This window comes from Mustela putorius, unplaced genomic scaffold (assembly GCF_011764305.1).
Source record: "Mustela putorius furo isolate JIRA1106 unplaced genomic scaffold, ASM1176430v1.1 tig00003899_pilon_pilon_pilon, whole genome shotgun sequence".
Taxonomy (NCBI): Eukaryota; Metazoa; Chordata; class Mammalia; order Carnivora; family Mustelidae; genus Mustela; species Mustela putorius.
Genome location: NW_025422048.1, coordinates 913164 through 936142, shown reverse-complemented (window position 1 = coordinate 936142; position 22979 = coordinate 913164). Strand labels below are relative to the sequence as shown.

Below are 22979 nucleotides of genomic sequence, written 5' to 3'. Positions count from 1 at the left end.
TGGGATTAGCGCCTCCTGACAGGCCCTGGAGAGCTCTGCCCCTGCCCCCCGCCACTGCGAGGATACAATGCAGGGTCTGCAACCTGCACCCGGGCCCTCGCCCTGCCTCATGGCACCCTGATCTTGGACTTCCAGACTCCAGAGCTGTGAGCAAGTAATTTTTTTCTTTTTTATTATTATTTTTTAAATTTCTGCTGTTGATAACGACCCAGTCTGTGGTATTTTGTTCAAACAGCTGCAACAAATTAATGCAGTTGGTAAAATCATAAGACCCAAAGTGCTGATCACTGAGGTTAGGTTCACGGTCACTTTGGGGGACGTGAGAAGGAGGCGATCAGCGAGGACTGAGAATTTGAATTCTTGAACTGGAGGATGCCAAGGGAGCGTTTGCTTTGGTAAGTCATTGCACTGTATATCTTTGTCTTGTGCCCTTTTCCACCTTTTCGGTCAGCCTGTGGATCCGGCCAGCTGAGGCAAGTGGGGAGTGTGCGGGGGAGGAGAGCCTGCGAAGCCCTGTGCCGAGGTCTGGGCGAGTGGGCTCTGGCTGTGGCTTCCATCCTGCTGGGGGGTCGCACTGGGGGTGACTGGGAATTCGGGAGTGAGGTGGCGGCCCCCTTCCTCTCATTCTCACAGCGAACTCAGCACATGGCTCGAGGTTTGGGCAGCAGTGTTCCAGGGCCGCCGACTGGCTCATTTCCAGGGGGTCAAAAGGCTCCCACAGTGGCCATGGCGGTCTTCTGGTCCCCGGGTCATCGCTGTCTACCAGGCACCTGCACACCTTGCATTCGTAGGTCACCAAGGACCTCACGGCAGAAAGACTGGGAACAGCAGGAAGCAGCCCTGCGCCGGCCCGCAAGAGAAAGCAGCCCGCAGCTGTGGCCGGCGGGCACACTGGACGGTGCCGCAGTGGGACAAAGCTGTCTGTGCCCCCGCGCAGGACTGCAGACGGGATGGCGCCATTCCGTCAAGCTCAAATACAAGAAGACGAAGCCCTAGACTGTTTGTGGGCACATACAGACGTGGTCGACCCTCTAAGAAAAACCGGAGAATGGCAAGCGTCAGATTCAGGCTTGCGATGACTTGCGGCCCCGTCTCTCCTGCTTTCCAACATCCATCACCCCGTGTCGTGACTTACTGCCCCGTATCTCCCCAGATCAGACTGTGAACTCTGGGTGGGGGGGTCCAAGTCTGACCCAGCGCCTGGCCCATAGCAAGTGCTTTAGGAAGCTTGGAGAGTCACCACTCCAAGGACTGCTGACAGCTCAGAGAGGAATAAAAGCAGCCACGGTTTCCCCACTAAGGATGAAAGCGGGGAGACACGAAGCCGGGCGTGTGGGGGACCGAGGGAGCAGAACCGCCCCAGCCCCGCCCCACTCCCGTGCCCAGCCGGTGGGAAGGGGGCGCGCGCGCTGGGGGCCAGCGGAGCTCCGCCCTACCGCCTTTCCTACTTGGAGCGCGCGCGCCTGGAGACACGTACAGCCAATCCGTGAAAAGGAGCGGCCGTGAGTGGCGTGAGCTTTGCCCAGTCATCTGCTGATCTGGCGAGCAGGCCTGAGCTCGAGCCAATGGTGGTGTGGGGCGGGGCTCGGGCGGAGGCGACTGTCACCTGATCTGCGGTGGCAGCGGCGGCCGAGGAGGTGGAGGCCGAGGCTGTGATGGCGGCGACGGCAGCGGTTCGGGCGCAGGCGGGGACGCGGCAGGCCCCAGCACTCTGGCAAATGCGGTGGCTGCCACTGTTGCTGATGGCGGTGGCGGCGGCGGAGCAGCAGGTGCCGCTGGTGCTGTGGTCGAGTGACCGGTGAGCGTGGCGGGCCGGGTCGGGCCGGGGCTGGCTGCGCTGCGCGCCGCGGCGGCTGAGCTGCCCTCTCCCGGCTCCAGGGCTGTCCTCAACGAGCGGCAGCCGAGGCGGGCAGAGGGGAACTGTCCCTTCCTCGGCGCCCATAGTGAGCCAGCGGGGTCAGGACTCGGGGCCCCACACAACACGATGGGAGCCCATGAGCTTCAGATCCCAAGCCATGTGCCCCCACTTGACAGCACCTCTTCTGTCCCCTGCCAGGGACTTGTGGGGTCCTGCGGCCAACACCCACGAGGGCCACATCACCAGCGACTTGCAGCTGTCTACCTACTTAGACCCCGCCCTGGAGCTGGGCCCTCGGAATGTGCTGCTGTTCCTGCAGGACAAGGTGCGCCCGCTGCAACCCTCTTTCCCTCAGTCATCAGGAAGAAGGCCCCTCCTCCCAGGACACTGAGGCCCATTCCCCAAAGGAAGCTTCAGTGACCTTGTCCCAACTGTAGGGACGTGTGACTCCTCTCTAGGGAAGGACTGCAAGAGATGTTTCAGTGGAAACGCTGCGGCCCTTGAAATGGCACTGACTTGATTGGGTGATAGCTGGGGGGTGTCAGAGGCCAGATGCCTACTGAGTACTGAGCACTTATCTGAGCTCCCCTCGTGGTGGGGATTATCAACCCTCTTTATAGATGGGAAGACTTATGTCCAAGGATGGTAAATGACTTGCTTAGGGTCACACAGCTGATGGGTGACAGAGTTGTGATTCTAACTTTAATGATCATAATAGAGATAATCGAAACATGATCATTTATTGAGTGTTTCATAGGCACAGTGCTAAGCTGATGTCATTATCTTGGTTTTACTGCCAAGGAACAGGGCTGGTAGAGGTGCGACCATTGGCTGCTGTTCCGTGGTTTATGGTTCTAGCCTGAGTCTGTCACACACACACACACACACACACACACACACACACCCCACTTGTGCTCCGGGTTATAGTTTCCCTGCCATGCTCCTCTGCCTCCAAAGCAGGCATATGGCCCAGGAGGAGATTCTAGGGCGTTCGGGAGGTTATCGAGCCTCTGCTTATTCCTTCCTTGGTGGTGGCCTGTGTGGCTTGTTCCCCTTGTGGTCTTGCTCCATTGGTCTGTGGGCAGATAGTGATGGTTATACTGGCCTGTACTCCTTCCAAGAGGTGGGAAATCATGTCATTAGACTGGAACTCAGTTTTCATTCTACTGCTTCCCAGCCTTTGGACATGTGAGATAATCTGTGAATGCAGGTTCCTCATCTGGAAAACGAAGATACCAGAGACTGAGCAGTTCTTTTAACCCTTGTAAAACATCTATCTGGGGTTTCCTTATGGCATCCATCCATTCATTCGTTTGCCAGATACGGACTTCCCACTGGGTACTAGGTGTCAAATGTTGGGGACATAGCAGTGAGCAGAATAATCCAGGTCCTTGCCCAGAGGAACCTGACATTCTTGTGAGGGCAGCAAGTAAATGCTAAGTCGGTGTATGATACAATGTCAGTGCTACAGTTCTCAAAGAAGAAAGCAGGCCAAGGGAACAGAACGATTGGCGATGCTGTTTAAGATATAGTGATCAGGGGCACCTGGGTGGCTCAGTGGGCTGGGGCCTCTCCTCTGCCTTCGGCTCGGGTCGTAGTCCCAGGGTCCTGGGATCAAGTCCCGCATTGGGCTCTCTGCTTAGCGGGAAGCCAGCTTCCCCGCCCCCCTCTCTGCCTGCCTCTCTGCCTACTTGTGATCTCTATCAAATAATTAAATAAAATCTTAAAAATAAAGATAGGGTGATCAGTCAAAGGCTCACCGTGGAGGGATATCTGGGACAGAGCCACGTAGGTATGAGTGGAGGAGGGTTCCCGGCAGAGCGAATAGTAGGTGGAAAGGCCCTGGGCAAGGAGCTGCCGTGGCTGGAGGGCGCTAAGGGAGAGAAGGGGGTGGGAGGTGGTTAGCCAGGTAGCCAGGGGGTGAAGTGGGGGAAGGGTGCTTGCAGCCTAAATGTGGCAGGAAGCTTTGGGCAGTTTTGAGCAAGGACTACGGAGAGGACACGGTGGTGATTTGTGGGCTTTCAGAATGAGGGCTCAGGCAGCCACATAGGGTTAGGATTCCTGTCTAGAGGGGAGAGGAGGCTGGGCAAGTGTGTATACTAAACACAACGAGCAGAGGGAGACTGATTAAGATTGCCTCTGGGCCTAACTGGGACAAGCTGGAGGCGGCCGGGAGTTGGGGTGGGGAGCTGGAGCCGGAGGACAGCTCTAGGTTATGGAGGGGAAGGAATGCGGTCAGCTGCTGTGCTCCGGAGCATGTGGAAGACTTCAGTGCCTTCTTCAGCATATCCAACACCTTCACCTTTCTCCCCTCTTCTACCAAACCCAGGCAAGGAAGGAACCTCTTGCCCTCTTTTAAAAAGGGTCCTGTCCGGCCCGGACGTGGGCGGTGCGGGCTGGAACCGGCGAGCGCGTTCTCTTTCTCCGACTGCTGCCCAGGGGATGGGACGTGAGGGGGAGCCCAGTGACTGTTCCTCACTGCCCCCAGCCCCTCCCCCAGCTTCCCAGTTCCCAGCCCAGTTCCTCATCTAATCCTAACGTTACCACAAGTCAGCTGCCCGCGGACTTCCTCCCAGCCCCGTGACCACCTGCCATGTTTTCTCACCCTACCAGGAGGGTGCGGGAAGGAAAAAAGAGAACCTTCCATTCCTCCACTGCCTACCCCCAAACAGGCCTTTGTTCACTCTTTTAACTTGACCCTTTGTGATTGTAAATGAGATTTTGCTGTCCCTGCAAAAGTGCGGGGAGGGTGTCTGCCCTGCCTGGGCCCCGGCCCCACCCTCTGAGGCGTCTTCTCTGCTTCCCCCTAGCTGAGCATTGAGGACTTCACAGCCTATGGTGGCGTGTTTGGAAACAAGCAGGACAGCGCCTTTTCAAACCTGGAGGTGAGAGTCCTTTCACAGCCAAGGACCACGGGGGCTGTCCTGCACTCCCTCCCCCAACACAGTAAATACTGTCCCCTTAGGAAACGGAGGTACTGGCTTTGGGGGCAGAAAGGCCTGAGGTTTCCCGGGCCAGGAATCTGGGGTGTTTTTTGACCTCGAATAAGATCCCCGGCGTGTGGGTGTGGGTGTCCCTTGCCAGATGGGGCCACCAGAGAGGTTTGGGGGCCGGCCCAGGCCCAGGCCCACTAGTCCCTCGCTAACTCATCCTTCTGCCTCTCCCTGGCCCCCAGAATGCCCTGGACCTGGCCCCTTCCTCTCTGGTGCTTCCTGCTGTTGACTGGTATGCGGCCAGCACTCTGAGCACGTACCTGCAGGAGAAGCTCGGGGCCAGCCCGCTGCACGTGGACCTGGCCGCGCTGCGGGAGCTGAAGCTCAACGCCAGCCTCCCGGCCTTGCTGCTGATCCGCCTGCCCTACACATCCGGGTACGTCCCGGCCTCGGAGCCTGGACTGTGTCGAGGTGCCTGGCTGTGGTGGCACAGCCCAGCTCGAGACAGCCCTGCTCCTGTTCAGGACCTTGAAGCCACAGCAGAAGGTGCTTCGTGTGTCCGGAAGAGGCGGGAAGGGCCTCTGGTCAGCGGTGACGCAGGACTTCATGTCTGGCCCTCAGTGAGGCCTGTTGGGCTCCAGAGATGAGACAGGCGTGGGCCCCGTTGGTTGGGGGCTCACTCCTCCAGCCGGGACGCGTTCACAGAGCAGCTGGCGGGGCCTTGAGTGCGACTGTGAAGCTGGGGCAGAAGGGGCAAGGGCAGGGTCGTGGAGTCGGCAGAGGTGCAGAGGGAGGAGTGAGCGTGGCTTCCAGAGCCCCCGTCTCGAGCGTGCTATCGGATGGGGCTGGTAGGGAAGGATGGCGGCCTGGAGTGGAGGGGAGGCGTCCCCAGGCGGCGGGGAGCTGTCTGCGTTGGCAGGGGCTCTAATGCTCTGCCTCTCTCCCATAGTTCAGGTCTGATGGCGCCGAGGGAAGTTCTCACGGGCAATGGTGAGTGAGGCCGGGGAGGGCACATTTTTTCCAACCTCATTGAGTCCTTGGCCTCAGAGAGCTGCCTCAGAGCTCCTGAGTCACTCTGCGTTTCCAGGGTGTCCCTCCGGCCTCTCAGAACAACTGGCAGCTGAGCAGAAAGATGCGGACCCCCAGGCCTCACCCCTCTTCAGCTGGGCAGGGTGTTGGCACGCCTGGGGGCCTTCCATGGCAGAATGTACGGAGTCAGTCTCCATGCTGGCAGCGCAAAGCTTAGCATTTGGGGTTTAATAGACCAGCACCGTTTCAAAATCAGAGCTGAGGACTTCTTTTCTGCTATAAAAAGGACAGCCTTTCCCCGTGGAAGGGTCATTGAAAACCTATAAGTGAATTTGGAGTTTTCTAGATCCCTGTGTCTTTTCTCATTTAATGTAGTTAGGGCTTGGCCTTAGGGAGCCAACTCCTGAGGCCGCAGGTGTCCCTGGGGAGGCGGGGGTGGCTGGGGTAAGACGTACCTGCTGTTAAGGACCCTTGATGGAAACGAAAACACTGGTGAAGGTTGATGGAGCTAGCTGTGAAGGGCTCAGTGGCCCACCGCAGAGGACATGGCAGGTGCCAGGCGTGGGAGACTTCCGCCGCAGACACCGGTGGTCCCTGCCTCAGCGAGGTGATCCCACTGAACACCATCAAGAGAGGCCACTAATGGGGCACATGGCACGGCCCAGCCTCGGGGCTGCCATCTGTTGGCTGGCGTCGGGGTGTTCGTGTGAGGAGCCGCGCGTGACCTGGGTCTGGCCTCTCCCCGTTGCTCCTCAGATGAGGTCATCGGACAGGTGTTGAGCACGCTCAAGTCCGAAGACGTCCCGTACACAGCAGCCCTCACAGCGGTGCGCCCTTCGAGGGTATGTCGTGTCCCCTTCGGCAGGGCCCTGGAGGGAGTGTGGCTCTGAGCAGAGTGCCTTAGGGGGCCACTTTGTTCCCTGGGCCTGGGTGGGGGGGCGAGGATGAACCAGAAAGTGCCGTTTCCTCCTTCCAGGCTACAGCTTTCCATCTGGCCTAGTGGGCCTTACGGGCTGCCGTGTTGGGACACTGTGTCCAAGGGTTCTAATTTGGAGACACTAGGAAGAGCTCAGGGGCGTAGGAAGCTCACCTCCCTGTTCATGCTGTTCATCTTCAGGAGCTCTTCAGGAAGCTCTTCCTGGCCGAAGGGCCTCTGAGTTGAGCAGTAGGACTGCAGGTGCTGGAGAGGGTGCTCAGCGGGGACAGGGAGGGCAGGTCACTTGCTTCTGTGCCATGCCCTCAGGGCCACTGAGAGAGGGCTTGTGCGTTGTCTGCGCAGGTGGCCCGTGATGTTGCCATGGTGGCCGGGGGACTAGGTCGCCAGCTGCTGCAAAAACAGCCGGCGGCAGCTGCCGTCCATCCCCCTGTGAGTTACAATGACACTGCGCCTCGGATCCTGTTCTGGGCCCAGAACTTCTCGGTGGCATACAAGGACCACTGGGAGGACCTGACCTCCCTCACCTTTGGGGTCCAGGAGCTCAACCTGACTGGCTCCTTCTGGAATGACTCCTATGCCAGGTAAGGCAAGTGCCTGTCACTGCAGGTGTTGGGGGGTTGTCACTGTGGGAAGCAGGTGGAATTGTGGGGTGGGGCTGGTGGAGGGCTCTTGGGATGGGGCCTGCTGAGATCTCTGCCTCTCCATGCCTTCTAGTCCTTGCCTGGACCTTTGGTTGTTAACACTTCCCAGTCACTGGGGAACCTGACACTCCCCCCGCCCCACCCCTGAACAGCCTCAGGGTGACAGCCAAGGGTGTCTGCCAGGACTGAGTTAGTTCAAGGGCTTCTGTAGCCTCCCTTGGTGAGAGAGACCACCTTTATCCCCGAAGTCCAATCTGCGCATGTCAGCAACCCCAAGGCGGGGAGCTGAGAGGAGGGCAGTGGGGCGGGTTCAGGGCAACCAGAGGAAGGCGCGCTTAGCTGCAGGGGGGTTTTGGGTGCTGGGTTCCGACCTAGATGGGATAGGACCTCAGTTTTCTCATTTGTCGGGTGGGGACGCTGCCTCTTCAGGTGGCTGTGAGGTCCTGGGGCAGCTTAGGTAGCGTAGACCTGAGGAACTTGCTCAGCTGCTAGGTGCTAGGGGCCCTCCCAGAGCCCAACAGCCCACCTCTTACTCCGGCCCTGCAGGCTCTCGCTGACCTATGAACAGCTCTTTGGTACCACAGTGACATTCAGGTGAGTCCGAGGGTTGGTTGACATGTGGGCGGGCTGGCATGGCTCCGGCCTTCCCAGCTGCCTGACACCCCACATGGCTTCCCTCAGGTTCATTCTGGCCAACCGCTTCTACCCAGTGTCTGCCCGGCACTGGTTTACCATGGAGCGCCTGGAAATCCACAGCAATGGCTCCGTGGCCTACTTCAATGCCTCCCGGGTCACGGGGCCCAGTGTCTACTCCTTTCACTGCGAGTATGTCAGCAGCCTCAGCAAGAACGGCCATCTCCTCGTGGCCCGCTTGCAGCCGTCACTCTGGCAGCTGACTCTTCAGGACTTCCAGGTGGGACACGGTGCAGGGCGGGGGTGGAGCTGGCAGGAGGCAGGGAGTAGAGAACCGAGGAGTGTTAGCGTCTCAGGGGCTGGGCCTGGGCTTGGGAATGGGGAATGGGAATGCAGTTGAGAGTCGTGTCCCCACAGTGCCCCCTCCCATGTGGACTGCCTGCCACCTTGGGAACTCACTGGGTCTCCCTGTGTGTGGGCCACACGCTCCTTTGTGTCCCTCCCAGATCCAAGCGTTCAACGTGACGGGCGAGCAGTTCTCCTACGCCAGCGACTGCGCGGGCTTCTTCTCCCCCGGCATCTGGATGGGGTTGCTCACCTCCCTGTTCATGCTGTTCATCTTCACCTACGGCTTGCACATGATCCTTAGTCTCAAGACCATGGACCGCTTCGACGACCACAAGGGCCCCACCATCTCTTTGACCCAGATTGTGTGATCCTGTTCCTGCGGGGGGGGGGGGGGGGGGGGGGGTTGCGCGGGCATGATGGCGTCCAGGTTGTTGCTTTCCCACCTCGAGGCACACTGGACTGAAGGGCTTCCCCTCTTCCTACTATAGCATGAACCCCCACTTCCCCTCAGCCTGTCTTGTTCCCTGTTCAACCCACTGAGGGGCTTCCCACCCCCCACCTCTATCAACAAGGTGTACATATTCTTCATAGATAGTAGACAGATCCTCCAGGCCCAGTCGCTGCAGGGGGAAGAGGACATGCGTTCTGGGCCCCCCTCCTGCCCCTTCTGTATTCTCATCTCTGTGTCTTCTCCCCTTGCTGTTTATAGTGCTTTTGTGTAGCAAAAGCCCCCACCCCAGCCTTTATGGGGCTCCGTGCAGTAGGTAGAAGCTGGACGTCCCCTGCGTTTGGGGGTTGTGGAAGTACTATTTAAGTGTCCTGCTTGGCTGGTGTCATTGTCTTTTGGTGATGTTGTGCTAATAATGAGCAGTACACTAGGGTTTATCTCTGTGGCGTGAGAAGGAAGGGACCTGCACAGCAACTGGCCTGGGTGTGATCATTGGTTCTCTGGCCTATTACTGCCAGGTGCCTGGCAGGAGGCTGGGTTTCTCAGTGGTTTCCTTCCTAATAAAGACAGGTTGCCATGCTCATAGGACTCCTGTCACTCATTTTGCACAGGGCGCGAGGGGAGGCGCTGGGCTCAGGGTTGTGGGGACAGGTGCCCGGATGTAGCTGTAACGCAGCCAGGCCAAAGGGAAGGCCGGAGGGTCTTCAGCAAGACGGGCCCCTAACTGGCGAGGGTACGGAAGGGCTGCGGCGCCCGGGGTGGGGGAAGAGCGGGGCGCCCAGTGTCCCGGGGGCGTGGGGAGATCGTCGTGACAATAGCCGGCTTCCCACCCCGAGGGGAACGCCCCCGGCTGCCGCAGCGGCGCGCGCCCGCCGCGCCCAGCCTCCTGGGGGGCGGGGCGGACGGGTCGCGCGCGGCTCCCGCGCACGGATCCCTCGCGGGCCGCAGCACTGGCCTCCGGCCGCCCCGCCCGCCCCGCCCCTCTCCAGTCTACTCAGGGCCCTCGGCGAGGGACGCTGCCCGCGGAACCGCGCTGGAGCTGGGACCCGGGCCCGGGCCACTCCTCCTGGGAGGCGAGTCGGGGAGGCGGTGGCCCCCGCTGGTGCAGCGAGACGCGGGGAGGGGCCGGGACTCTTTGACGAGGCGGAGGGGTCAAGCGGCGTCGGCCGCCGCCATCTTTGGTCCAGTGCGGCGGCAGCGGCGGCGGCTGCTGTGGTGAAGGAGGAGGAGGAGCGACGCGCGCTGGCAGCTAGGCCTGACCATGGACGAGGAATACGATGTGATCGTGCTGGGGACCGGTCTCACCGTAAGTGCGGCCTCGTTGGCTCGGGACCCCGCATCGCCCCCTCCTCCCTGCGGCGCTGCCGCCCCCGGCCGCCGACCCCATCTTCCCGTCACTGCAGTCCTCGGTGCTGCCCCCTCGGCGCTTGAGTCTCCCAAAAAGACAGCCCCGTGCCCGACGCCGCCCCCACCTCCCCCGCCCGCGACATGGTTTTTCTTCACGGTCGCGGCCCCGTCTCCGAGAAGCGGCCATCTACCTAGCCGCCCCCTCGACTCTCCAGGGCCGACCCCCCAGTTCTCTCCCCCACCCCGGCGTATTGGGTCCGAAGACGCACCCCAAGGCAACCCGAGGTCCCCTCTCCGCGCCCCTGACCCCGCCCACCCGGCCCCTACCCATCTCTCGCACGCAGCATCCTCCCCATCCTGCATCCCCCCCCCCCATCCTGCGCTAATTCTGGTGGGGATGAAGTACAAGGACCCTGGGTAAGGGTGTCTTGCCCAGTTGGGCCCTCATCCTGTGTTCCTGGCTTCTTATGGGGCCTGGGGACCCAGGGAATGTTCCAGAAGGAGCAGCAGTGGGGCCAGTGAGCACATTCCCACTACCCCACCATGGTTTCCCATGGAGATTACAGGCTGGGTAGTATTTGCAGCCTTTGTCCTTGGCCTGCGGACAGTAACTGGTGAGGGTGTTTATCTTCCTCTTCCCCAAAGCCTGTTGGACCACTCCCCTGGAGAGAGTCCTTTTCTTCAGTCGGGATGCAGAAGGCCCTCCCTTGGCTGCACAGGCGCAGGGTCAGAGGCTCCTGTCCTTTGAGGAAAGAGCAGCCCAGGGTGGGGCCTGAGATTGCTGGCGGAGCTCAGCCTTTCTTCACTTCCCGTTCTGGTGCCCTTCACTGTCAGTCTATCTCTTCTACGGCGCATTGTGTCTTTCCTGCCTTTTCTCGAGGCCCTGTGTAGGTACAGGACTGTCTTGGCATGGTGGTTGCCTGAAGAACATTCCTGTGTTTGGCGGACACTCTTTTTCTCAGCGACTTCGTTATTTGTCTTCTGTTGTTCAGCCCTTTGCCCAGCAAAGTTATAAAACCCTCTGGTCAGACGAAGCTGTCATCCCTGATCTTAGGCGAGGCGGCCGCCAGGGGTGGAAGGAGCTTTCTTTGGAGCAGAGGCTCCAGCTTTGCTCTCTTCTTCTCAGGTTTACGGTGGGGAACAGGTCTGGGCCGCTGGTGGGGAGGCAGGGAGGTGGGAGTGCAGCGAATGTTGCCCTCTTCCCCAGGAATGTATCCTGTCAGGCATCATGTCTGTGAACGGCAAGAAAGTGCTGCATATGGACCGGAACCCGTACTATGGGGGCGAGAGCTCTTCCATCACACCGCTGGAGGAGGTGAGGCTGCTGGGCCTGGGCCCATCTCCCATTAACCTCTCCCACAGGGGGCAAAGGTGGCTCCCCAGGTTTGCTGGGAAGGGGGAAAGGGGGTGCAAGGGGGCAGGGGCAGGAGAGGGTGGTCCTTCAGTGCTCTCTCTCTGTTTCTCTTGCTTGCAGCTGTATAAGCGTTTTCAGTTGCTGGAGGGGCCCCCTGAGGCGATGGGCAGGGGCCGAGACTGGAACGTTGATCTGATCCCCAAATTCCTCATGGCCAATGGTGAGAGAGATGAAAGAGGTGTGGGGGGTGATTAGGGCGACCAGACGAGGGTCAGGCTCCAGAAAAGGGGCAGCCGTACCAGCTAGGGAGCTTCCGTTAGGGAGCTGTGCTGATGTTGTCCCCACCACCACCCCACAGGGCAGCTGGTGAAGATGCTGCTGTATACAGAGGTGACGCGCTACCTGGACTTTAAGGTGGTGGAAGGCAGCTTCGTCTACAAGGGTGGAAAGATCTATAAAGTGCCATCCACTGAGACTGAAGCCTTGGCTTCCAGTGAGTACATGTTCTCTGAGCCAGAGAACCATGGCGAGGGGCAGAACAGGGTGCCCCTTGCCCACGGTCACGTTCCCTGTGCAGTACCCCAGGCCCTTTTGCTCTGTCCTCCCTCGGTTGCCCTGAGCCTCACAGTGGGTGCCCAGAGGGAAGTCCACACGCTGGGGAGGGGACGCATGGGTGCTTGCTCTTTCTGAAGGGACTTCAGCCTCTGACAGGGGCCGCACTTGACCTGTGTGAAACAGCCCCAAGTGTTGGAGCTGGGACAGTGCTCCAGGCTTGTCCAGTCCAGTCCCCTGGTTGTACTGGTGGGAAACAGGCCGTGAGGAGCAAAATGGTTATTTGAAGGTTACACGGTGCTCAGCGACACAACAGCAACAAAACTCATTTGAGAGTTGGGGCATCTGCTTTCTTGGTCGGCTTGGTGGGAAGGAGAGCTTCGTGTTCTGTGCTGTGAAGGTTCTTCTCACACCTTCCACAGATCTGATGGGCATGTTTGAGAAGCGGCGCTTCCGCAAGTTCCTGGTGTTTGTGGCAAACTTTGATGAAAATGACCCCAAGACCTTCGAGGGTGTTGACCCCCAGAGCACCAGCATGCGTGACGTCTACCGGAAGTTTGACTTGGGCCAGGATGTCATCGACTTCACTGGCCATGCCTTGGCACTCTACCGCACTGATGAGTGAGAGGAAGCTGGCATGGCAGAGTGCCCCTCGTCTGGCCTGCGCCCTGCCCCCCCCATTCCTTCGTGCCTCCCCCTCGACCCACCCTGCATATTTCTACTCAGCCACATGCCCGTCCTTGGCCTTTTATGTTTTTTCTGTGCATTTATTTGACCCGTAGTCTTCCCCAGGCCATAGAGGGTGGTGGGAAGGCTGGCCTGGTGCTTGGGTGGGGGTGGGCTGGGGGTGCTGCTGCTGGAGCCTCTTCTCTTGACGCTGTCCCCCCAGCTACCTGGACCAGCCCTGTCTCGAGACCATCAACCGCATCAAGTTGTACAGTGAGTCTCTGGCTCGGTATGGAAAGAGTCCTTACTTATACCCACTCTACGGCCTTGGTGAGCTGCCCCAGGGCTTTGCAAGGTGAGGGCGTGGTTCTTTTCTGTTGACAGTACTGAGTAGGACCAAAGCCAAGAATGGAGATGGCACCCTTGAGCATTTCCATAGCAAGTAGCAATTGTCCTTTCCCGTCCTGGTCTGACTGACTTCATACTGCACCTTGGTGACGGGGCGGGGGCCGTATGCTGCAGCAGGGGCTGGAAGTGCAGGGTGGAAGGACCAGGCCTGCAGCAGGGCTGGCTTGGCTCCCAGCCTGAGTCAGGCAGCTTCAGGGCTGGGCCTGGGGCCTTTGAACCTCGAGTCAGAGGGCTTCTCCAAAGACCTTCGTTCTGTTCCCGGGCCATTCTCATGAGGAGCTGTGCCTTTATGCCACCCTCATACTGGCCCTTTGCAGAATGTTGTAGGTGGAAGCTCCAGAGAGGAAGGAACACTCCAGATTCAGTCCTGAGTCTGTGGCAGGATCAGAGCAGGGAAGAACTGCCGGTCACCTGAGCTCTGCCTGCCCAGGACTGCCTTCTCTGTCCCCCAGTGCTGGTGGGGGGAGGGCGCGGTGGCACCAGGCCGTGCTTCCCCCTGGGCAGTGGAGTACACCATCATTCTCCGCACCGCAGATTGAGTGCCATCTATGGAGGGACTTACATGCTGAACAAACCAGTGGATGACATCATCATGGAGAATGGCAAGGTGGTGGGTGTGAAGTCGGAGGGAGAGGTAAGCCTTCTGCACAGCACAAGCATGATGGCCTGGGTGGCGCTTTTGGCCTTCTTAGAGGCCCCCTTCCCAGTGACTGTGGCTCTGCTGTGACTGCTGCTTATCAGGTCTAAGAGCCTTGGGCTGGGGGTCAGAGCTGCAGAAGAAACCCGCATAGCCATTTCTGTCAGTGAGAGGCATTTCCAGCCCACTTGCTGTGTCAGGGGTTCGGGGAGTGCTCTTGGGCACGGTGTCTCAGCAGAAGGGTTTTCCCAGCCCTGCATATGGGGGCCCACCTCCCTGAGGTACGGAGCGAAGCTGTGTGTTACAGGAGGGGCAGTGGTGACTGCTCAGAGGAGTGTGGTGCCAGCCCTCAGCATGGACTCGGCCCCACAACCACCGAGGGGAGTGTCTGGATAGGCCTTCTGGTGTCTTCACAGGTGGCCCGCTGCAAGCAGCTGATCTGTGACCCCAGCTACATTCCGGACCGAGTGCGGAAGGCTGGCCAGGTTATCCGCATCATCTGCATCCTCAGCCACCCCATCAAGAACACCAATGACGCCAACTCCTGCCAAATCATCATCCCCCAGAACCAAGTTAACAGGAAGTCAGGTAGGTCGAGTCCCATGTGACTTCTTCCACTGTGTTCTCTGTGGGGCGGCTCTGCCTCTCCCCATCATTCTGGGGGCTGTCTGCTTGATTCCTAAGAGCAGGGAGCCGCCTAGCAGTCGCCAGGCTTGGCGCCCTAGCAACTGGCTAGCTAGGACTCCACTCTGTGAGGGTGGGTTTGGGTACTGCTTGCTCTGCGGGGCTGGGGAGGGCTGGGCAGGTGGGCCCGAATTGAGCTGAGCTTCCAGGAACCCTCTGGGCCCGTGTTAACGGAGCACTTTCTCGTGGGCAGACATCTACGTGTGCATGATCTCGTATGCGCACAACGTGGCTGCACAGGGCAAGTACGTCGCTATCGCCAGCACCACAGTGGAGACGGCGGAGCCGGAAAAGGAGGTTGAGCCGGCCCTGGAGCTGCTGGAGCCCATTGACCAGAAGTGAGGGGCTGAAGGGCTGGGGCTGAGGCTAGGGGAGCGGAGGGAGCCAGGGAGCTGCAGGGGGTGGGGAGACCAGGTTGAGTAAGGCTTGTCGTGAGGTCTTTCCCTCCGCTTGTCTGCCCCTCAGGTTCGTGGCCATCAGTGACTTGTATGAGCCCATCGACGATGGCTCGGAGAGCCAGGTAAGTGGGCGTTCTTGGCCCTGGCTCCTGGTTGCCCATCCAGGGCCCCTGCCCGACTCACCCTGGCCCGGGGCTCTGGATGTTTCCAGGTGTTCTGTTCCTGCTCCTATGATGCCACCACACACTTTGAGACGACCTGCAATGACATCAAAGACATCTACAAGCGCATGGCAGGCTCTGCTTTTGACTTTGAGAACATGAAGCGCAAACAGAATGACGTCTTTGGAGAAGCTGACCAGTGATTGACGACCCCCCCCCCCACACCCCAGCCCTTGGTACCCTCTCCCCTGACCTAAGTCTGTTCTCCTTGAGGGCTGGGGAGATGGGTGTGGCTGGGCGCCCTGGTTTCCGGCATTCTCTGCTTCCCCCACCACGTTCTACATTCCTGTCACCCACCTCATTGATTCACTGACCAAATCCTTAACCTTAGCGACGGTTCAGGAGACAGGGGGTTGGATAGCATTCCCTTATTCTGGGAAAAGAGGGTTCTTTTCCTTGTGTGTGTCTCTTTCCCCTCCACTCCTAATTCTTCTGCTCTGTTTGGGAAGAACATGGAGGAAAAGCTTACTTCTGCCCCCACTGCTCTTACCCCTACTGTAGTGGCCTTTGGAGATGCCCCTGCCTCCCCCCACCAACTCTCGTGTGTGTTGGAGAGAAGGGGCCCTCCCAGCACAAAGTTGCATCCCCTGCCCCCCCCTTGTTAATTTATTCTAATTTATTAACTTTGGCCCACCCAATCTGAGAAGGGAGCACTGTGCCTCTCACCAGCGGCCTTCTGGTGAGGCCTGGGAGGGGAGAGGGCTTGGGTGTGGCCCGGTTGGAGGTTGATCCCACGGTTTTTGTTTCTTGTTTTTGTGTTTGTGTTCTCTGGCATTTGCTGAGAAAAAAAAATGTGAGCAAAGCAGAAGGAGGTGGGAAAATGGATCCAAACCCCAGTATGCCCTGCCCCACCCCACAACCTTTCCCTTAGTGGTGGGAAACCCTTACCTTGCAAAGTGAATGTGTCCCCTTCCCCCAATCTCTAGTGTATTTCACAGAAAACCTCCCAATAAAACTGTGTTGAAACCTGGGCCCAGATCTTCAGTTTTATTTCCCCAAAAACTGGGCAGTGGGTGGGGCCTCGGCTCCTTGGGCTGTTCCATTCTATCAGTTTCAGACTTCGGTTTAGCTCTACTCCGGATAGGTGTGAAAGGTGACTGCCTTCATCAGGGAGTTAGCTCCTGAACCAAAGAGCCACATGCAGGCAAATTAGTGCTGACCTGTAACCCCTTGGGGTCAGTGTGGGGAAATAGGGGGAAGGGGGTCTGGCCTAGGGTGGGGGTGGAAGTGCAGGGGCCAGGGTCCTTGTCTCTAAGTCGAGGAGGCAGAGGGCACTCGGGCCAAGGTTCATGGCCAGTCTTGGGTGGGGGAGTCAAGAGGAAGGAGTGGGAACCAGCACGGCACAGGGGCGCTGGAGTGGGGTGTGGGTCTGGCCTTAGGCTGGGCTCAACATTAAGGAAGTGGAGGGTCTTGGTGGCCCAGGTTTGGGGTCAGCAGGATGAAGGCGAACTGGGGAGCCAGTCACGGGCCAGGGGTTAACGTGGAGGAATTGATGGGGGAGCCAAGGAAGCCAGGGACCCATCCAGCCTTCGGAGCCGGCGGGGCGGGGCAGGCCGGGCGGGGCCGGGCGGGGGCGGGGAGGCCGGGCGGGGGCGGGCCGGGGCGGGGCGAGGCGATCACGCGTTCCCTGGTGCCCGACGTCACCGCGCGGGCGTCAGCTGACTGCTCGGCTGCTGCCGTTTGCAGCCGTTGAGACTCCACCAGGCCGCTGTCGCTGTTACCGCCGTTGCCGCCGCCGTTGCCGCCGCCGCCGCCGCCGCCGCCGCCATGGCTCAATACAAGGGCGCCGCGAGCGAAGCGGGCCGCGCCATGCACCTGATGAAGAAGAGGGAGAAGCAGCGCGAGCAGATGGAGCAGATGAAGCAGCGGATCGCGGAGGTGCGGGCCAGGCCAGGGCGACTCCGGAGCACGCGCGCCACCCGCCGCCCCGGCCTCCCCGCGAAACCCGCGGCACGCGGGACGCAGAGCCCCGGTGGCGAGCCGTGGCGGGACCCCTGCTCGCCCACCTCTGGCGACGGGCGCAAGCGGTCCGGCGACAGTGTGCTCATCTGTAAAATGTGCCCAGGAGGCTGAGACGAGCTAAGCCTGTGACAAGCCTCCGGGAGTGCGAAGCCGTAGTCAGGGGTTGCGTTGGTGGCATTTGGGCTCCCCTCCTGTACACTGCATCTTTGCCCTGGCCCCCCAGGCTCTGGGAACGAGGCCTGCGCCCTGATCCAGTGGATGCCAGGGAGGTCAGGTCCCATGGGCCCTGGCCAGTCCACTGGCTACTGAGCCTCATAACAGAGCCCTTTGCCCCGGGCCCAAGGCAGGGTTCACCGTCTGGGCTTTAGTGGGTGGCTGGTGGCGGCGGGCTCTCAGGAAGCAAGTGTTCCTCTGCTTGGGCCTTTTGGGGAGACTCGTCTGAAGAGCAGGCTGTCTTCGGTACTGGGGCAAGCCAGCGCACGGAAGCAGCTGCACGCCAAGGCCCGCCTCGACCTTACTTCCCCCTGGTGGCCCAGCCATGCTGTCGCAGTGTGGACTTGCATTCTTCCGCTGGCCCCCTCCTTTACAGGCCACCAGCCAGAGAGGGACCTGTGTGGTACCAAGTGGGGCGGGGCTGGGATGCAGTGAGGTCTCATGAGGGAGCAACATTGCTCAGCGGGGGCACTCTTCACTCGCTCCTGTCACCTCTGGCTTGGGTCTCCACCTTCAGCTTCAAGGCTGGGTAGGAAAGACACCAAAGGGAGGTGGAGCCTGTGACCCCAGGCCACTGAGGGAGCTCTGGTCCCCAGCAGGAGACATGGAGGGGCCGCAACAGCACACCCCACTTAGCATCCTCAGCACTGGAAGTGCCCCCCAGAGCCCTGGGGACCCTTCCAGTAACCAAGGAAAGAGGAAATATCTTCCCCGAGGTCACATCACCGTGAGTCCAGAGGCAGACCTGGGGCGAGAACCCAGGCCCCCGCTTCCACAGCGGGGTGGCGGCTGGCCCTCACCGCTCCCCTCGCGCCCCAACAGGAGAACATCATGAAATCGAACATCGACAAGAAGTTCTCCGCTCACTACGACGCCGTGGAGGCGGAGCTCAAGTCTAGCACCGTTGGTGAGTGACCCTCGTGTGGGCCACCCTCTCCTGGCCCCAGACGCCTGCTGCCTTGCTGACTGTGGTGCCTGACCCTTGCTCGTCTTGCCGCCCCTCCCAGGTCTCGTGACCCTGAATGACATGAAGGCCAAGCAGGAGGCCCTGGTGAAGGAGAGGGAGAAGCAGCTGGCAAAGAAAGAGCAGTCGAAGGAGCTGCAGCTGTGGGTTTCGGCCCCACCGGCCACGGGCCTCCCCTCCTGGCACAGCTCGGGGCGGGCCGGGCCCTTTGCCCCTCCATGGCTAGGGTGGGGCGAGAGGGAAGCCTGTCCAGGGGCGGGAGGTGCCCCGGGCTGGTAACCAGCCCCGGCCCATGCCATGGAGGCCCCACACGGAGCACAGGCGGGCGGCTCTGGGGCAGAGAAGGAGCCTCGGGGTGGGGCCGTGCGGCCTGAGGGCGCCTGTGCCCCGGCAGGAAGCTGGAGAAGCTGCGAGAGAAGGAGCGCAAGCAGGAGGCCAAGCGCAAGATCTCCAGCCTGTCCTTCACCCTGGATGAAGAGGAGGAGGCGGGCGACGAGGAGGAGGAGGCGGCCGCGTACGAGGAGGAGCTGGAGAGGGAAGGTAAAGGCTGCTTGCAGGGCCCGGGCTCTGGCATGAAGCGCGCCCGCCACCAGCCTCGACGGCCGCTCGGTTTGCGGTCCTGCAGCTCGCGCGTCGGGCCGGCTCCGAGGGCCGAGTCTGCAGGGCTGTGTCGGGGAGGGGCAGAGGCATGCGCGCGGCTCTGGGCAGGGGCCTGAGGTCCTTGGTGTAAGAGGCGGCCGCCCGTCCAGGAGCCTTCGGGAGCTGCCCTTCCCAAGCGCCGCGAAGCGTGGACTCGCGGAGGTCGTGAGCCTGCTCGTGTCTGTGCTGCTCGGTGGCCAGCGAGCGCGCAGCTCATGTGAGCAGGACACCAAATTGTCGATTTTGTTCGATCAATTTCAGGGTAAACTGACGCAGCCACAGACATTCGGGGGCTACTGATTGGACAGTAGAGGTCTCCGCCAAGGGACAGAGGGGTGTCGGGCTGTTCGGGAAGGCTGGGTAGCAAGGCGGAAACCAGTGTGGGGCCCCCGTGTGCCTCCACCGAGGCAGACAGATAGGGGCAGGGCCTTGGAGTCCCATAGGTCCGTAGGTGCCCTGCTGAAGGGCCTGGGGCCACCTCAGGACTGGGGTAAGCGCCCAGTGGTGGGGACGGTTGAGATGGGCCTAGGATGTGGAGAATTTCATGAGCAACCCGAGGGACTCGGGGTTGTGGAGAGATGGATAGAGTCAAGCGCTGAGTGTGCCCGGAAGCCGAGCTGGCAGGAGGGGACACGTGAAGGCCTGGGAGTCTGGGACGGTGGGCCCGGGCTGCTTTGGAAAGTGTGGTGGCAGGGAACTGGGGCAGGGCACAGCAGGGCACGGCGGGGTGCGGTGTGGCCACAGGCCCAGTCTCCTGGCCTGGACGGGAGTGGCTGGCACCGTCGGGAGGAAAAGTCTGCGCCCCCTGGGGTCTCGTGTGCTCCCTGTGCAGCGGTGAGGCACCGGAGAGGACCTCAGTGGCACTTATCAGTAGTAAGTGTGGAGGGACACACGGTAGCATCACGACCTGTGCATCTGTGTGGCAGGGACCACTGTTTGGGACAGCATCGGGACCTGGGGGAAGGCTATTAACATCCCTGTGGGTTGTGAGGGCTTCCTCCATCCCCCCACCCCCGTGGTTCGGTTTTGTGGGCCCTGCGATGGGGCACTAGTGTGGGATTCTCTGGGTGATTGTAATGGGCAGGCAGGCCCTGCCGCGGCAGGCTGGAGTGTATGCTTGTCCGTCAGGGCCCCAGTTTTCCAAAAGGGCTCTTAGGGGTCTGTGAGACCCTTTTAGGGGGTCTGCAAGCTCAGAAACATTTTCCTGGTTGTGCTAAAGCATTCTGGGCCTCCCGAGCCTGCAGCGTGATAATGTCATCGCCGCAATGGCTCACAGCGCGCGGCCTTCCTGCTGCTGAGCCTTCAGTGTCACTCAGGCTTCATCTCAAGTTCGGTGACTGTCAGTGGTTATCGCCCCGCAGATGCGAGCCCTCCGGGGTCCTCCGTGACTGGTGACAGTGCTCACGGGCACCACACACCCACCGTGCTTGTTTTTCACGTCCTCGCTGTGGAGACCAAGTTGAGTCCCAGCTGCGGGCGAGCCGGGCCCGAGTGCAGCGGGCCTTTCCCTCTCCCTGCTCCCTACGGCTCCAGTGTGGGCCCTGTGGGACCCGGGGCTTCGGTTTGCTCGCTTCTTTTGGTGCTGCACAGGCTGGCCCTAATGCCCTAAGTCCCCCGGGGCACTTCAGGCCGCAGCTGACGGGGCAAGCCCCTGGTCCCCAACCTTCTGTCCAGCTGCTGGTGGTGGAGACTGACGTCAGGGCCTGTGGGCAAGGCTCGGGCTCTCTAGTGTTGTCAGGTGGTGCCAGAGGTTCTGGGAAGCCCCTGATGCCACGGACGCCCGTGTTTGCTTCTGCTGCAGAGGTCACCACAAAGAAGAGGAAACTGGGGAAGAACCCTGATGTGGACACCAGCTTCCTACCTGACCGAGACCGCGAGGTAAAAGCCGCCTGCCCCTTGACTCGGCCCCCCTAGTGGCCTGGGGCTTCCCTCCTTCACCCGTGTCCTCCCCAGGAAGAGGAGAACCGGCTCCGGGAAGAGCTGCGGCAGGAGTGGGAGGCCAAGCAGGAGAAGATCAAGAGTGAGGCCTGCTGAGCGGGATGGTGATGGGGAGCCGGCCCTGCTGCTGCCGCGGGGCTTCGGGGCAGCGCCCCTAGCTCCCGGGAGCTGGCGGAGGCCAAGGGCCAATTCTGCTTCCCAGGTGAGGAGATCGAAATCACCTTCAGTTACTGGGACGGCTCTGGGCACCGGCGGACGGTGAAGGTAGGCGGTGTGGGCCGTGCAGCCTGCTCCCCGGGCTCCTGCGGCCCAGCCTCCCTCGTTCAAGCCTGGCCCTAGAATTTCACAGGTCCTTTTCCTGTGAGTGGTCCCTGAGGACCCTGGAGGGGGCAGGCCAGCGGCCCTGGACCCTCGTCGGGGGGAGCCAGGGCCTCCAGGGTCCTTGGCCGGGCCTTCCAGGCCACTGCCTTCTTGAGGGCCCCTGCCCAGGCTGCCGCGTTCTGTCCCCTGCCGCTTGCTCTCCTGGATGGTGGCGTTTGGGCCGCTCCTGCAGATGAAAAAGGGCAACACAATGCAGCAGTTCCTGCAGAAGGCACTGGAGATCCTGCGCAAAGACTTCAGCGAGCTCAGGTGCGGGTGTGCGGGTGGGGCTGAGCGCGGGTGGTAGGAGCACTGTGGCCTCCCGGCCCCGGTTCTGGAGAACTAAGGGGTGGCCGGGTCCCCTGGTGGGAGGGCGGCCTGCTGGGCACGGGGATCCTGAGAGAGTGGTGCCGAGGTGGGGGTGGAGGACGGCGGGCGCTGGTCCCTGGCTCACTGCCTGGCCCCGGCTCTGGCTCCGTGGCCCTACTCGGGTGGCCGCTGCCACCAGCTCACAGCCCCTGCCTGCGTCCGGCAGGTCGGCGGGGGTGGAGCAGCTCATGTACATCAAGGAGGACTTGATCATACCCCACGTGAGGCTCTTCTCTTCCTCGGAGGCCCCGGGTGGGGGCGGGCAGCGTGGGGTCGGGGGGCTTTGGAGTGTCTGGGGGCTTCTTGAGAGGGGCCCCCGTCCCAGCCCGGGTCATTGGCTCAATCCAGCAGGGCCTGTGGGCAGGTGGGCGGGAGCAGCTGAGATGGATGTTTCTAGCCATGCTTTCCGCTCTCCGCTCCTAGCACCACAGCTTCTACGACTTCATTGTCACCAAGGCACGAGGGAAGAGCGGTAAGTGCGCCCCCTTCCGCGTGGGATCCCCAGGCCTCCCTCGGCCCCTATAGCCCCGGAGCAGCCGCGTGATGGTCTCGGATGGCTGCGTTCTCTGCAGGGCCGCTCTTTAACTTTGACGTTCACGATGACGTGCGGCTGCTCAGTGATGCCACCGTGGAGAAGGATGAGGTGCGGGGCTGCAGCGGCGCGGGGCGGGGGAGGAACAGTGGCAGAAAGGAGAGCTCGGGGTGGGGGGCGCCCCCTCTCCCGCCGGCGGCCCAGAGCCACAGGGCCCTGTCCGTGCGCCCCCCTCAGTCCCACGCAGGCAAGGTGGTGCTGCGGAGCTGGTACGAGAAGAACAAGCACATTTTTCCCGCCAGCCGCTGGGAGCCCTACGACCCCGAGAAGAAGTGGGACAAGTACACGGTGAGCAGCCCCCTCCCCACAGGGGGCCTTGAGCTGGGGGAGGGGAGCCAGCCGGCCCTCAGCCCGCTCAGTCCTCTTGTTCTCACCCCAGATCCGGTGAACGGTGAACCGTGGTGCTGAGCGCCATGGCTCCTCCAGCTCCAGCTGTCCTCTGCCCCCTCCCGGGATCTCCAGGACTCCAGGCGCCCCCCCACCCCCTCCCCACTTCCTCAGCCCTGACCTGACTGACTAGGGAAGGGAGCAGGGAGCTGGCGACCCCTGCCACTGGTGGTGTCACTTTTATGAGAAATAAATGCGCACGGCAGAGTTGTTTTAAACATTGCTTATGGAGGTAAAATTCACCATTTTGATCATTTGATTGGGGGGTACTTAGTTCACTCACAGTGTTGTGCGACCATCATCTCTGTCTATGTCCAGATCATTTCTGTCGTACCCCCGCCAAGGAGACCCCGTGCCCATTCACAGCCTCTCCCCCAGCCCCTGGTACCCCCTTGTCTGCTTTCTGTCTGTATGGATTTGCCTATTCTGGAAGTTCCACATAAATGAAATCATGCACTGTT

General features: G+C 60.9%; 3 protein-coding genes across 4 annotated transcripts; all 3 read left to right on the top strand.

Moving 5' to 3' along the window:
* The first annotated feature begins 1591 nt into the window (after positions 1 to 1591).
* Positions 1592 to 9408, top strand: ATP6AP1 (ATPase H+ transporting accessory protein 1). The gene is made up of 10 exons (XM_004780729.3): positions 1592 to 1798; positions 2057 to 2183; positions 4669 to 4743; positions 5034 to 5227; positions 5741 to 5781; positions 6577 to 6662; positions 7100 to 7338; positions 7945 to 7992; positions 8080 to 8311; positions 8538 to 9408. Exons 1-10 carry the CDS (start codon positions 1656 to 1658, stop codon positions 8745 to 8747), a joined length of 1395 nt encoding a protein of 464 aa, XP_004780786.1. The 5' UTR covers positions 1592 to 1655; the 3' UTR covers positions 8748 to 9408.
* Positions 9409 to 9811: 403 nt separating this feature from the next.
* Positions 9812 to 16065, top strand: GDI1 (GDP dissociation inhibitor 1). The gene is made up of 11 exons (XM_004780730.3): positions 9812 to 10133; positions 11382 to 11489; positions 11649 to 11748; positions 11887 to 12021; positions 12503 to 12701; positions 12970 to 13101; positions 13689 to 13788; positions 14208 to 14379; positions 14669 to 14813; positions 14941 to 14995; positions 15085 to 16065. The coding sequence occupies exons 1-11, from the start codon at positions 10089 to 10091 to the stop codon at positions 15235 to 15237; spliced, it is 1344 nt and encodes a 447-aa protein (XP_004780787.1). The 5' UTR covers positions 9812 to 10088; the 3' UTR covers positions 15238 to 16065.
* A 662-nt stretch (positions 16066 to 16727) lies between these two features.
* On the top strand, positions 16728 to 22979 carry FAM50A (family with sequence similarity 50 member A). Of its 2 annotated transcripts, XM_004780733.3 has the most exons (13): positions 16732 to 16972; positions 18092 to 18176; positions 18277 to 18376; positions 18628 to 18773; positions 20674 to 20750; positions 20826 to 20892; positions 21013 to 21074; positions 21364 to 21440; positions 21706 to 21760; positions 21963 to 22011; positions 22112 to 22182; positions 22309 to 22419; positions 22511 to 22979. In XM_004780733.3, exons 1-13 carry the CDS (start codon positions 16862 to 16864, stop codon positions 22517 to 22519), a joined length of 1020 nt encoding a protein of 339 aa, XP_004780790.1. In that variant the 5' UTR covers positions 16732 to 16861; the 3' UTR covers positions 22520 to 22979. The 2 variants fall into 2 exon arrangements, with proteins under 2 accessions (XP_012905559.1, XP_004780790.1); XM_013050105.2 differs by lacking the exons at positions 22112 to 22182; positions 22309 to 22419; positions 22511 to 22979 and having other exon boundaries at positions 16728 to 16972; positions 21888 to 21984.